Below are 14,578 nucleotides of genomic sequence, written 5' to 3'. Positions count from 1 at the left end.
AAGCTAACAAAGGTATATGGAATTCTCACTGAAAACAGATAAGTAGTCTTTTATATAGCAAATATCAGTCCATATATACACAGCACATGAAAACCCTCTTTAAGAATGTGTTCCCAACCTTGAAATGCCCAAGATGCAACTCACAGGCCACATGAAGCCCATAAAGAAGGAAGACCAAGTGAGGGTGATTCGGTCCTTCTTAGAAGGAGCAACAAAATACTCAAGGGAGCAAATATGGAGACAAAGTGAGGGACAGAAACTGAAGGAGGGGCCGTCTCAAGACCACCCCACCTGAGTATCTATCCCATGTGCAATCACCAAAGGTAGATGCTGATGTGGAAGACAGGAAGTGCATGCTGATAAGAGCCTGATATGGATATCTCCTCAGAGGCCTTCAAGAGTCAGACATATTCAGAGGCAGATGCTCACAACTAGCCATTGAACTGATCATGGGGTTCTCAATGGAGGAGTTAGAGTGAAGACTGAAGGAGCTGAAAGGGTTTGTGGCACCATGAGGAGAGCAACAATACCAACCAACCACAGCTCCCAGGGTCTAAACCACCAGCCTGGGAGCACTTAGGGGGGGATCCAGGGCTTCAGCTGAATATGTAAAAGTGGAGGGCCCTGCTGGGCATAGGTGGAAGAAGAGAACCTTGACCTCATGAAGGCTGGATGCCCCAGGGGGTGGGAATTTTGAGGGTGGGGAGGTGGGAGTGGGGGGGGTGTAGATAGAGGTTACATCCACAGAGAAGAAGGAGGAGGGGCGAGGGGATTGGAGGTTCCGAGGGGGTGGTGGGGGATGGGGTAAGGGGACAACATAGGAAATGTAAATAAATCATCCAATAAAAAAAAAAAAAAGAATGTGTTCCCAAGTCTTCTTGCCGCTCAAATACCTTATGTAAGGGTGTAGGGGAGATTGTGCAGAGAAGCAGGGAGATGTGACAAAGTAAGCCGTCTACTACTCCTCAAGAAGAAGGGAGTCACTGGGAACACCCCTCCCATTCAGTTTTGCTTCAGTTGTACAGGGAGACAAACTAAACCACAATCTGTGGAAATGATATTCCCTTTGGACTCAGCCCTCTAGCTCACTTAAGCAGTTGAGTGTTGGGCACAGAAGGCTGAAGCAGATCCCTATTTCTCAAGGGACACCCCAGTCCCAGGCTCTCCTATTTCAAGCCTAGATGAAAAGCTGCTCCAGCACTCAGCTTCACTTGGGTCTTATTCTCAAAACTAACTATTGCAGGGATGCTAGTCTTCCACCCCTCTGCCCAGTAGAACTGAGTTTTGGATGAGAAGCCACACAGATGACACAGCAGCCAAAGCTGAGCCATGAGAGACAGGCACAGAATGTGATGTGAGCCAAGCGGTGGCAAGCAGGGGAACAGAAGGTTATTCTAATGATGTAAGCCACCCAAGGGACAGAGAGGGACTGAGGAAAGCCAGAGCCACTGTATCAACATGGAGATGTTGGCATTACTGACACCCTGAGCATGAAGGAGGCCAGTGGCTGGGACAGAAAAGCATACTCATGTCAACACCACACATCTTGTGAATACGACTGTGCCTGCTATGTATGTGTGCTGTATCAGCTTAGGTTTAGTGGCAAGCATGGAAGTGACATATTTAATTGATAAAACCCTCTAATAAAATCCAATTAATTTTCCACCAGAAAACAAGGGCATACAAAATTCAAAGGAAGTTTTGGGTTTTTAGTTCACTGGTATTCTGGGTTCACATAAGTGCCACAAAAAAAGGTGTCATACTACTTTCTCTGAATAAATATTTTTTATAAGTAGAGAAAACAAGGGAACAACAGAAATAAAAGGAATTGTCAGTGTGAGTTCTTAATTTCTGCTCTTCTCTGACAAGGTGGTGCCAAGAGAATCAAGAAAGGGCCCCTTGGGTGTCTTAGACAATGACCTCTGTTTTCCATGATCTTCTCCAGTGCCTGTGAAGACAGATTTCAACAGTTTCTAGACTTTTCGCTTTCAATTCTTTTGCCTGACCTAGGATGACTACCAAAGACACCAAGAAAGACTGGTATACAACAAACTATGGGCTAACTGGAGCCATGCGTCACTACTATACATATGTGTCAACTTTATAGAACCATATCACATAAAATAGAAGGCAATATATACTTGAAATTTAGAAACCTAAAGGATCCACTAAAGGGGCATCTTTTATTTTCAAATGTTAATCAATGAGAGAGGTGAGAAATCACAGTCACAAAAAGGGACTTTTTAAAATACCATGTGTAGGTAGGTGTTTACTTCTGTCCCCATTATGAGATAACAATGCCAGTTCATTTTCCTAACATCAATATTTAAAGCATAAAAGGAGCCTACCATGGTGGAGTAATATAGATTTGCATTTAAAATGTGACTGAAAAACTCAAAACCTAAAACGGAAACAGTAGATACCACCACAAAGCTAGCAGATGTTACTTAGGGTCATCTGTACAAAAACATAAGCATATGCCAAAGAAATCTGACACTATCATAGAATCAGTTGGTGACTAAAATAATAGCAGCTCCTTATGGCAATATGGTAATATCCGTATCAAATGCACAACACATTATGTTGCAACAGTGTATGCAGACAAAAGAGCATTGCTAGCAGCAGGAATGACCAGGGCTCTGACTAAGTTGGAAAACAGAAAACAAGGTTATTTCCAGGGTGTAAAATTAGTGGCAAGTTGAAAGTGATGCATGGTTTGAATTTTCAGAGTTGGTAGTACATCAAACTTACTTGGACTTCTATAAGTGCAGAACAGACCACAAATCTGGATTTATTTATTCAATAATTATGTCAGAGATAGGTGTTATTTTTAAGAATTATTTATGTATGTGTGTGAGTGCTCTACTTGCTTGTATGCTTGCATAACAGAAGAGAGCATCAGATACCATTAGAGATGGTTGTGATTCCTTCTGGTTGCTGGGAGTTAAACTCAGGACCTCTGGAAGAGAAGCCAGTGCTATTAACTGCTGAACCATCTCCCCAGCACTGATACACCTATTCTTAAAGCCAATGATAATACTAAGTCTAGGATATAAACAAGAATCCCTTAATTGATGGTTTCAGTGTGGTTCCCCATAGCTATTGGCTAAGCAATATGTAACTACTGACTAATATTGTAATGTAACGTACGAAACAGTCAAAGAAGTGTGGCGTCTACTTCAAAAGGCTGAGGTCTTCTGTGATGTTACTTTGGTCATAATGATGTCCACAAACTAAGCAATAGGTAATGTACATAACTGATACTAATTAAATGTTGTTGACTAAATGACTTAAAACACTCAAATCCAAAAGGTGTTCCATAGCTTTCCTTGTTGGGACTCATGTCATGGTTTCCCAGAGCACAGCATTTCCCACACACAACAGGACACAGAAGTCCCATGAGTACCTAAGACTCTGATGTGCCAAGATGACCTCAGGAAAGCAAATGTTCACAGGCAATACATTTGTTTTCCAAAATATTTTCAGTTCTGGAAAGCATTTGGTCCTAATGCAAAGAATTCACACAACCTGAGAAATGATAGCTATTTTTAGCTTACATGCTAAAGATATTTTTTTCTGAAATATGACAAACGTTAAACTTATCAAAAGTAAACAACTTTTATGGAAAAATTAATCTCTACATTTTATGAGAGTTTACTACTCTCATAACATAATAAGTGTTTAAATGAAATATTTAAATATGTGTGATACTAATGGATCTATTAAAATATATCTAACAAGATTTTAAACAGTAATAACTATTTATATGCATTTTGGGACATCATCAGAACATACTGCGGCTGCTTTATACTTTCAAAGTGAAAAAACATAAAATATGAGAACCCTGCACATGACACCAGCTGTCCACTCCCATTCATGTTATTCTTCCTGTACAGATGGATACAGTACTTTGAGTAATATGTTTATCACATCCATAAACTTACAACTGAGCTAAACATTAATATTTATCTTAAACCAAAATAATATGGAGATTTTAAGAAATGAATAGACTTTTTTCTAATATTAAAGAGCTATAAACTTATTTTCTATATTGAAAATGGTACATTTATTAAACTGCTATTTCACACTTTTATTTTTTGTGCTAACTGCTGGGGCTGTTCAAAGATCATAACCTTATCAACATCTAATGACATTCTCTGAATATAAAAAGCTCTCAGCTATCATTATTTCTGAGCAGCATCCTCCATTCTAATAAGAAACAAGATACATTCAGGAGAGACCCTGAGGCTTCTGGGAAAAAAAACACAAAACTTAGGCTTGATGGGGTTTGACTTACAGTCTTCAGGAGTAATTTCTCCCATTAATGCCTTGTTCAAGCAATTTCCCTTCTGTTGGGTATTTTACTAATCCCCAACACATTTGACACAGAGTCTTTGGGAGGATCTGTAACAGACACAATGCTTAGTACTTAGCTCATTTGAGAAAGGATATTAGCAATACCTACAATTCATCAATTGCCTATTTTTAAAATGGTCCCAGGGTGCTCTGAGAGACTGAGCCACCACACACTAGGTGGTCTGAAGCCCCTGGCACATATATACCAGAGATATGTCTGGTCAGGCCTTAGGGGAAGAAGATGAGCTTAATCCTGGAGAGACTTGAGGCCCCAGGGAAGCAGGAGGCCTGTTGGGGGAGGAAAGCACCCTCTTGGAGGCAAGGGGGAGGAGGGATGGTAGGAGGAACTATGGGAGTGGGGACTGAGGAAGGGGACTACAACAGGAATGTAAACAAATAAAATAATAAAAATTGAAAAATAAATGGTATCACCATTGCAGCACATTTTCCTTGAACCCTACAGTCTCCAAGTTCTATATGTGATAATTTCCCACATGTTCACTCTCCCTGTCTGCTCACACAGCCTCCTGGTGTTCTGGTATACTGATCATCTTCCTCCTCCTTCTGTAACCCACTGATCTAGCCTGCCTACATCCTTGATTGCCTTTCTCAATCCAAATTTGATTTCCAAAGTAAATAAATAAAATAATAAAATAAAAATAAAACAGAAACAAAACCGTTAACTTCTAAGGGCATCCAGCCTTCGAGACTCCTATTTAACTTGTTGATAGAACATGCTAGTCCCGTATTCAAGTCATGTATATTCCTAGTGTGATCACTTCTCTATCTTCATAAGCATATGTGATTCTACATGGACCTTGCGCTTATTCTGCAAATAAACCCAAACCTTCCAGCACATTCTCAAAATATTCTCAGGATTGTTTATTTTAATCTGTGTTGCTGACTCCCAATCAGACTCCGAGCTCACCCTAAATTCCCTCTCACCCTATTTTTCCCAGTACTTCTGCCCATGGAACAAGATGGTTTTTTTCTTTAGCTATTTGTCCATGATCATTCACAATATCTGTAACACATCATCTGCCACAAATGTAAATCAGCAAGTCATTATCTTGCTACTACATCTTCCAAGAGATTATGTATACCTTGACATAGAGCCTGTCAAACTGATTACAGTGTCAGAAACCTCAGCATGTACTGAGAACTTCCTAAATAAAAGAAAAACAAAATGATTTAAGGGAAGCACTAATTAGAAGTATGCAAAAATACCATTTCTCATCTCTAATACTGCTGTTAGGGAATACTCCTTTGAAGAACATTTCCAGGATTTATCTTGGGTAGTCTAAAAATGCCTACATCTCCAGCTCTGGGGGGATCCTATACCTCTTGCCGCCACAGACCCCTTCACTCACAAGTACAAACATACACTGAGACATTCCTGTGTACACATAATTAAAACAACTAAAACTAAACCATTTGTTAAAGCTAATATTTTCTTCATTTACTCAGAAATTACAAATGAATAGAGAAGTGCTACAAACTCTTGTGGTAACTTTCTTAAATAGCAAAAGAAGCCATATGATTTTGTCTGAACGTTTTTTAGGGCTAGTATTAGGACCCTGAGTCTTCACTATTACTCTGTGGGATGTGGGACCAACAAGTCTGAAGGGTGCTAGAGGAATCTAGATTCCCTGAAGTGACAACATTATAAGAATTGCAGGCATCTGAGTCAAACTGCCAAACTTTGAATCCAATCAACTCCATTTACTAGTAAGGCCTGGGGCAAGATATTTAATGCTGAGAATGCTGATAAATTCCCTCTTAGACTACAAAGTCTTGTTGCAAAGGTAAAACAATAAAAAATACTTAACACAGAGCCTGGTAGTATAAACACCAATTGATGTGTGTTCACTATTTGCAGCCAAGCACAGGGCAATGTTGTGTAGCAGCAGTAGACATTTGCACAATACTGTTTCTGATACAAAATCTTGGAGCTTTCACAGGAATCCCCTGATGCCAGCTGGTATGTTAGTTTAGACTTATCCTTGTGCTTACTGTAAGTGCATAGCATTATACCAATTGTACAAATAAAATAAAATAAAAGCTGTAAAATATTTAATCTGCATATATATATATATGTATATATATATACATATATACATATATATATATATATATATGTCGTTCTGTCAGCTCTATATTTTGTAATTTCCTATGCTGAGAACCCCTTAAATCTTGTTTTCATGTCAAACATTAGCATGAGGTTCAATTTTCATGTCAAACATTAGCATGAGGTTCAATTTCCAGCAATGCCCTCTCCTTTTCTCCCCCCCAACTTCTGCTAGCACACCCTGACTTTGGAAATTCCAAGATCATAGGAAGAATCATAGTTACTAAAGAGTTCCTTTTCTTTGATACCACTCAATTCATTTATATACATGGAGGTATAACTCATCCCTCGCCATGAAACACTCTATTATCAGCCTCACACTTCTAAAACTGTGCCAGGGATTCAGTCACAAGGGCTTTTCAGGGGGCTGTGCTTAAAACTGGGTGGTGCTCTGCTGAATTATCCCTGTAACTTGAAGTGTTATCATCTAGTCACAAGACGCATTAGAAGCCATAATGAACTTAGGATTGTGATGGACAGTCGAAAGGTGAGACCTCACAACTGCAAGGTATCTCTGGTCCTTGTTAAAACCCACTGTCAAACTGCAATGGGTTCAAACATACCCCAGCGGAGGCAACCATAGCTGCTTGTACCCAACAGGACTCTACTGTCTGTACCCATCACCTTGGCTCTTTCAGTCTTTATCTTCGTCATGTGTACATTTTTTCAGTCCTCTGAATGGCCCTAAGCTCTGGACAGTGCCATCTGCTTCAAAACACTAATCTACTGACCTTCGATGCCCCTATCCCCCAGGTGCCTCTTAGTGTATGTCCCTGAGGGGCCAATGGAAGATTTGTCTCCTCTTCCAGGGAGCGCTTGTGTACCAGTTTCATTCACTAAGAGACCACAAGAGGAGAGAGAAAGGAGAGGAAAAAGAAAAAAAAGATAGATTAAGTTTGAACACGTTTGCCTTCAGATGAACACTTCATCTTTTGGAATAAATACTAGTCTACAGAATTTCACAAGGTCCAAGGGACCAGATAGAATAATGATCATTTCAAATTAGTAGCACATTGATAATTGTCAAATTTGTTCAAACAATAAACACAGCAACTGTGGTGAATTAGTACAGTGGTTTTTGCACACTTAATCACTAGCCAATTAACCCACAAATAACAAAAGCTGTCTTGTGTACACAAAACACTTTAGAGTAACTGCCATTTCCTGATCAGCATTGTTAAGTTTTTGTTTGTTTCTTTCTTTTCCTTTGGATTTGAATCTGAACTTGATATCCCTTGCCTTGGCCTCCAGAGTGCCACCAAATGCAGCCTAGGACTCAGTCGCTTTTCTTGTGAACAGGCCACTCAACTTGTATGACTCCCTCCATTCTACACTGGTATAAACATTTTGAAAAGTATACTTTCCTGTGTAGAAAAATACATTAAACCTAAATCCTGAAAAATAAAGAAAACTTAACCCTTTCTTTTCTTTTCCTTTCTTTTCTCTTGTCTTCTTAGAAGTACTAGGTTGGGGATTAAACCAGGACCTCATAAGCATCCGCTCCTTGACCTACATCCATAGCTCAAAAATAAACATTCCCACTCTGTGTTATTAAAGCATTGTCTAATGAATTTGCCACCAGCCTGTTGCATATATTAGACTCATATAAATTAAAATTCAATCAAATATTGTTCTATCATACTAGCTATATCTCTGTTGTTTAAATAGCCATAGGCAGAGCATGGAACCTCTAATGGCCAGTTTCAAATGCATCATCCCTCAAGGTCCAACTGGCAGTCCTACAAGAGCGATGTCACTCTATATTTATTTTATGTTGTGATTTTCTTTGTTTTGTTATGATGAAGGCCAATTTAGCTTAATAAAGAATAAAAGTTTTGGGAAATTTTCACACGATAAATAGGCATTTTTAAAAGTTTATTACCAGGTAGAATACAGTTACTACATAAAGTTGAATCTTTATAAATGTCTCTTAAGAATCCCTTCAAGTTTGGTAGCTTTGGAATATACGGCACTGAGACGCTTTCTTATTAGTGTGCAGAGTGACAACTCAAAGCACCATGTCTTACTAATTACTGCCTCCCTAACTCACATGAGGAATAGGTCATTTGAGGGGTTAGCCCCGCCTTCCATTATTCCTGACCACACTGGCCCTCTGACAGATGTCTCAGTTTGGATGTAAGGCAGAGCTCTGGGTATCTGTTTCGCTTACATCTGTTCCCAAACAGCTTAGGCAGATTAATACTTAGAAAAAGCCCTGCCCAGCTAAATCTCCAACTCCCATTTAAAAAAGAAAAAGAAAAAAAAAGATCATTCCTTTTTCTCATTTTCACATTGTTCCACATTACCTTCCTTTTTGCTAAACTTCCAGTAAGTAAATGTGTTTGTATCAACTTAAGAACAGAGAAAACCGTTTTGCCCTGTAACAAGAGACACTTTCAAGACTCTCCCTGAAGCCTGGCTTTCTTAGATTTTTCTGGTCACTGATCTAATTCTCTGAGCTCAGAGCTATGGTGAGAGATTAATTATTTTTTTTTTTACGAAAACAACTTTAAAATGTGTTAGAGGTAGTAAATATGTGAAAATAGAGCTGGAAATCATAATTAAAATTGAAACCCTCACTTTACATAAATGTGTTTGAAACATAATATTTTAATAAGATTACAGTCTGCTCAGAAGTTTGGTAAAAAATCACATAAACATAAGATAAAACAAAGTTAAGGTGGGAGCTTACTTCTGTCCATCATGAGAAATCTGTGCTAACAAATAGACAAGGCCAGTGAAGAAGGCCAATCGATTTCCCATCATGCACTAGTGCTGGAGAATTGAAGGGTACCCCTGTTTCTCACATGGTCCTTCTAATGATAAAGTTTTAAAGTTTTAAAGTTCCTGCCAAGAAACAAAACCACTCCTCCACATACACCAAAATGCTGAATCCTCTGAATCCATTCAGCTCTTACTCAGACTTTTTTTGCTGGTCAGAAAATGTTCTGGTTTCTATTCTTTAAATCACAGCTTTCCAGGTGATCAGAACTGATGTTCTTTAGAAACTCTGCTGTAATACAAATCCTCCATTTTGCAGCTGAATAAACTGTTGTTCATCCAGGTTTGCTGACTGGTCTAAATTACTTACACACTTGCAGAGTTAAAACCTAAGAGCTTCCATTGTCCATGCCTGAAATATGCTCTATACCATATATGCGAACAGGGGCCAGAGATGCAGGGGCTCCAATAACAGAGTCTCACACTCCAAGATGTTGATTTTTAGTAAATTATGACGTTAACTTGGTGAATCATAATCATCATTTGTAATGAAAACCAGAGTGAACTTCACAGACCAATGGTGAGATTTGAAAATTTCATTTTAGAAGATCATATATAGGCTCAGGTATGTCATGCTTTTCTGTTTACTCAGAGCCCTCACTTCAGAGCAATGAGAAAGAACAGAGGAGACATGTTCCCAGCAAGAGAAGCACTGGGGCTATTGATACAAGTCACAAAGATCCCTAAACACAACCTTTATACGTGAAGTACAACTCAGCTTGACACTTACGTAGCCCAATACCCCTCATCCCTTGCTTTCTCTATCTTACCTGTTTTATGGGAAAGAAATAACACCTGATCAACAAGGCAGTGAAATATCTTAGGATGTACAAAGTCTTGTGTCTTCTACTTTAATATAACACTCCAAATTAAAGATCACCATTTGACCAACACATGTTCCTAGAAGTATGCTATTGGTTGAGACCGAAAACAATGCAATAGACAACCATTACTGTTGAATATATTAAACTCTGGAGACATCTGAGCTGGCAAAAGCACAAGCTAACAGTCATAGTACAAAACAGGTGGATTTCAACACAACATTGGGCCTATCAACATAATCAAGGAGATTATGTTGATCAAAGAGAAGCCCATAGGGCCCTATCCTTCCACAATGATCTATTGGCTACTGATAGTTTCTGAGGGGGGAGAAGTCATCTTTTTCAATTGTGTACCCACCGAGAAGCTCACTGGGATTCAGTAGATCGATTTAAATTCATAATCACACAAATGACCCTGGCAAAATTCCATAGTACTCAAAAATGTATTGTATTAATAATGCAGAGAAGGGGTGTTGATAAGAATGAGTTTAGATGAGGTTATAATAATTAGAATGTACTTAATACATATGTGAAATTGTCAAATAAATTCAATAAAGGTTAAAAGAAACAGGCAAATGTCAGTTGTATCTACCCAAGACTATGAACTTCCTGTGAATCTTGGTACTTTATACCCAACCCATTTGGACTCAGAAATCTCACCTGATTTCATTCTAGTATCTTTAGGATATTACTCCCTTCTAGGTCACAGACAGCTACCTTGACAACTACCTTATATCAGCATGAATAAACTCACGTAAGAGCCACAAATAAGGTGGCCACAATTTTCAGTCCTAATCAGAAGATCATCAAGGACTATTGCAGCAATAAAAAAAATTATTCTCTGAACTGGATAATGCCTTATGGTTCATATAGTTTATATGACAGTGCCAGACTCCTGGTCTTTATGACCCTGAAGCTGAGCAAAACAGGAACTCCCTGCTAGACCCTCACAGCAAAGATATGAGGCAACACTAACTCTTATATTAGAAATCCGGGAACAATATAAAGTTAAAGACATACAAGGAGCTTGTCCTCTAATGAGGATGGAAAGCTGATTCCTGTCTCCGTATATGAGCCCCAAATGCCTAAAGAGAATGAGGGAAACAAATCTAAAATGAATCTTCATTAGTTTTAATGAGTGCAAACATGGAAGTATTGCAAAAAGACAAGAGGAAGCCAATTCCAGGTGGCAGGAGTCACATGGAAATCACAGTCCATGGGATTCTATTTCTGCCATCCTGTCTATCACAAGGCGGTGAAATTTGAGGAATGCACTGGGAAATAAAGATGAAGAGGCAGGCAGGTGTAGATCCTTGAGACTTCACGCTGTTAGCCGACATGTCTCTCAGCCCATTCCCTACTACTCGGCAGGTTTTCAAAGAAACAAATGTGGTCCCATTAGGCAGAGTGAGAGCCAAGAAGGCAGACTCACTCACTCTGACCAAGAAACATTCACTATAATGTAAGTTATATTAGAGAACCCCTTAAGAACATTTCTATTAAAAAAAATCCAGTTCTTAAAGTAGAGAAAGGCGGTGATGATCCTCCTATAGGGGATGAGTTGATACTTAGCAGTGCTCATCATGGTACAAGGCACTAGGCAGAACTGAAGCTCACGAGGCAGCAAGGCGTCCTAGACATGCTCATTCAGTAAATGTTCTCCTTGTGGCTGGTACGTGCTGGAGCTGAAAGTAAACCAAACAGATACCCTGGCTGTCTTCCTTCCTCCATCCAGATCTGAACTGCATCATTCTTTACTCGCATTGTGCACTGAAGTCACTACCTGTGCACTATAGCAATGCTCTCCTAACCCTGACTACAAACTGTTGGCCTCTAATTCAAGAGAGGGAGCTGAGGGAAGTGAATTCTAACCTCCTTCCCTGAAGGGTAGGTAGAAGAAATAAGTCAGGCTAAGGCAAAGCCCAAAGATCCTGCCTAATGTCTTCATCTCTAAACTCAGGCCTACTCCATCAATATGCCCCTTGGAGCCTAAGCATAGTACCTCCTGCTACTTTATTACTAGTACCAACAGTTCTTTCTGGACTCACATCTTATCTGATCTTTTGAAATGCAGTAACCCCTCTTATCCACTAGCGTGTGTCTGAAACTATGCATAGTTCTGACACCAATATACGAGCGCTGTAAATCAAAGCAATTGATTGATCGAATATCAATCATAGCTATAAAGTGACTTTCAGGCAATGAGTAAAGCAGTGTGGATATGCCTGGCAGTTGGCTACACTGTCTGAAAAGCATATGTAGTCACAACAGAGGAGACTCCTTAGGAACACCAAAATTTACAAACATGTAGAATGAAGTTCCATGGGAGACTGGAAATCTAGGTGACATTGGCATCAAGTCAATGGAATTGAGTCATGTTACAGGAAGGAAAACTCCATACAGGGAAAGACTGGCATTTTCCATTTAACTGAATCATCACAATACTGCTTCAAACCTTTTCCTGGGCACCTTCAGCAGAGAAGAAGATAGTGGGACTCCAAGAATTAAGGAAAAATTCAGAGGTGACTCATGGGAGGAAATTTAAGACACCATTTATCTGAAAGCTCATCAGAAAAATTGAGAACAAGAAGCATGGAAACAAGAGAGAGAAAATGGTTGGAGATCCAGACCATGGTTTGTTAGAAAGGGCAAGCCCTGAGCACTTCACCACTGGATTTAGTAATGTGCCTCTTGGGCTGTTCTACGCATACAAGTGCCAGGTTTCTGAGGCTCCTGGTTTAAATACTAGGTGTTAATTGCAAAGAAAGCTAGTGTGCTCTGTATGGAGGGAAAGAAAATCAAAAGGTCTTAGGTCAAAATTAAACACTTGCAAACTTCGGAATAATAAAACTGTCATGAGAGCTTTTCAAATTCTATTACCAGGAGTGCTAATTAAATCTATTTTTCCTCAATCACCACTCACTATAAAATAGGATTTCTTTCCTCTTGTCATTATTTGTTTTTGTGCTGCAGTATTGACCTACACGTGGGGGTGGGGGGAGTCGTTGCACTGCAGTCTCTAAATGCTGTCAGAATGTAGCTTAAATTGGTTCCTTGGGCTAATTCAGATTCTAGTTACAAACAGTTATATTCCCCAACTCAGGCTGATTTACAGTCTAACAGAAGGATTCCACATCACAGCACCCCACTTGTAATTTTAAAGAATTGGGAAAACACTTCATCCTGGGTTTTCAGAAGATGTAAAAACATATTACTTAAAGCCCAAAGAGGCTTTGCTGAAGTGAACAGCTCTTCACATGTGACTTAGGTGGAATTCATACTCCTTGCTAATGCTGGTCCCTGACTGGATGGTTTCATTTAGTTAGACGTTCCTTTCCAACTTTCAAACAATGACTTTTCCATTCTATGACAAACCGTGGCACAGGAGATTTTTTTCTCTGGAAGCGGGAGGAATCAGCTCTTTTCAATTTCATAAACTCGTAGCTAATTAAAAACAGACTGTGAACACATTCCACTGTTCTCCAAGACACATCTAACCGAAGAGTACTTGAAATATTTCTATTGCAAATTGCAGTATCGCATTTTCTTATTTAAAAAAACAAAACCCTTGAAGTCAATAGATGGTAAGTTTAAGTAAAGCACAAATCTGTGACGCGATATTCTATAGAAATTCATTAAAAATCGGGTTTCAAAAACTTGGTCCAGATGCAAGGTGGACTACAACTTCCTGGTTTGCAATCACAACCCCTATGGGAGGCTGAAGGGGGGGAGGGTCAGAGGGCTGTCGGTGGCAGGAGGGCGTGGCGGCTGCAGGGTGTGGGGGGCGTGGAAAGGTGCGGGGGCCGCCACTCACCAGCCGGGAGCTCAGGCCGAATGCTTCGCCACCTCAGGGCCCGCTCGCCCAGCACCACATCACAGCTTTCCCTCCTGATCTCGAAGATCCCACGTAGCAGAACTCGCTCGGGTTCAGCCGCCGCCTTTGGGAGCTCCAGGGACCCGACGGGTGCCCCTTCCTTTAGGGCGCCCACCCGGCTCCCGAGTCTCCTCCGGAACATGGTGATGCGGCGCTGGGCCGAACTGGGAACCCACTAGAAACCTTTGGAGGAAGGAAGAGTGGCTACAGCCACCGCCTGGGCCTTGTCCCACGCTGCCACGGCAACGACGGGAGCCTGAAGGAAGGCTGGCAAGAGGGTGGAGCTGCGGGAGCTTTCTCTTTTCCCTAGGGCCAGTGTTCTTTCTGGACTATGCTGCTAGTATGAGTTCCCTGGCTGAGCTCCAGGAGTCTGCCAAGCATCCCTGAAATCGGATTGCTTAGGCATTACCTAGTTTCTTGTTAAATAAAGTGCAGGTTATTGTCAGGTAGGTCTAAAAAGTACTCAAAATTCTGAGTGATGGCAGAAGCTATTAGTTCCAGCACTCAGGATTCAGAGGCAGAGGCAGGTAAGCTTGAGGTCCAGGCCAGCCAGAGCTAAATAGTGAGTTCTACCCCAGTCAGGATTATGTGTAAAATCCTGTCCAAAAATAAAAAAAT

At 40.3% G+C, this 14,578-nt stretch overlaps 1 protein-coding gene across 2 annotated transcripts in view; it reads right to left on the bottom strand.

Moving 5' to 3' along the window:
* The window catches only part of Cerkl (ceramide kinase like), a 93,234-nt gene extending 79,035 nt beyond the window's left edge, over positions 1-14,199 (bottom strand). The window contains exon 1 of one of the 2 annotated variants that reach the window (XM_028762859.1): positions 13,901-14,199. In XM_028762859.1, the coding sequence (XP_028618692.1) occupies positions 13,901-14,102 (202 nt within the window). In that variant the 5' untranslated portion in view covers positions 14,103-14,199. The remainder of the gene's footprint in view (positions 1-13,900) is intronic. The other variant, XM_028762860.1, reaches the window with a different exon arrangement.
* Positions 14,200-14,578: the final 379 nt, after the last annotated feature.

This window comes from Grammomys surdaster, unplaced genomic scaffold (assembly GCF_004785775.1).
Source record: "Grammomys surdaster isolate TR1022 unplaced genomic scaffold, NIH_TR_1.0 136, whole genome shotgun sequence".
NCBI classification, from domain to species: Eukaryota; Metazoa; Chordata; class Mammalia; order Rodentia; family Muridae; genus Grammomys; species Grammomys surdaster.
This window is presented reverse-complemented; position numbering and strand designations above follow the sequence as displayed.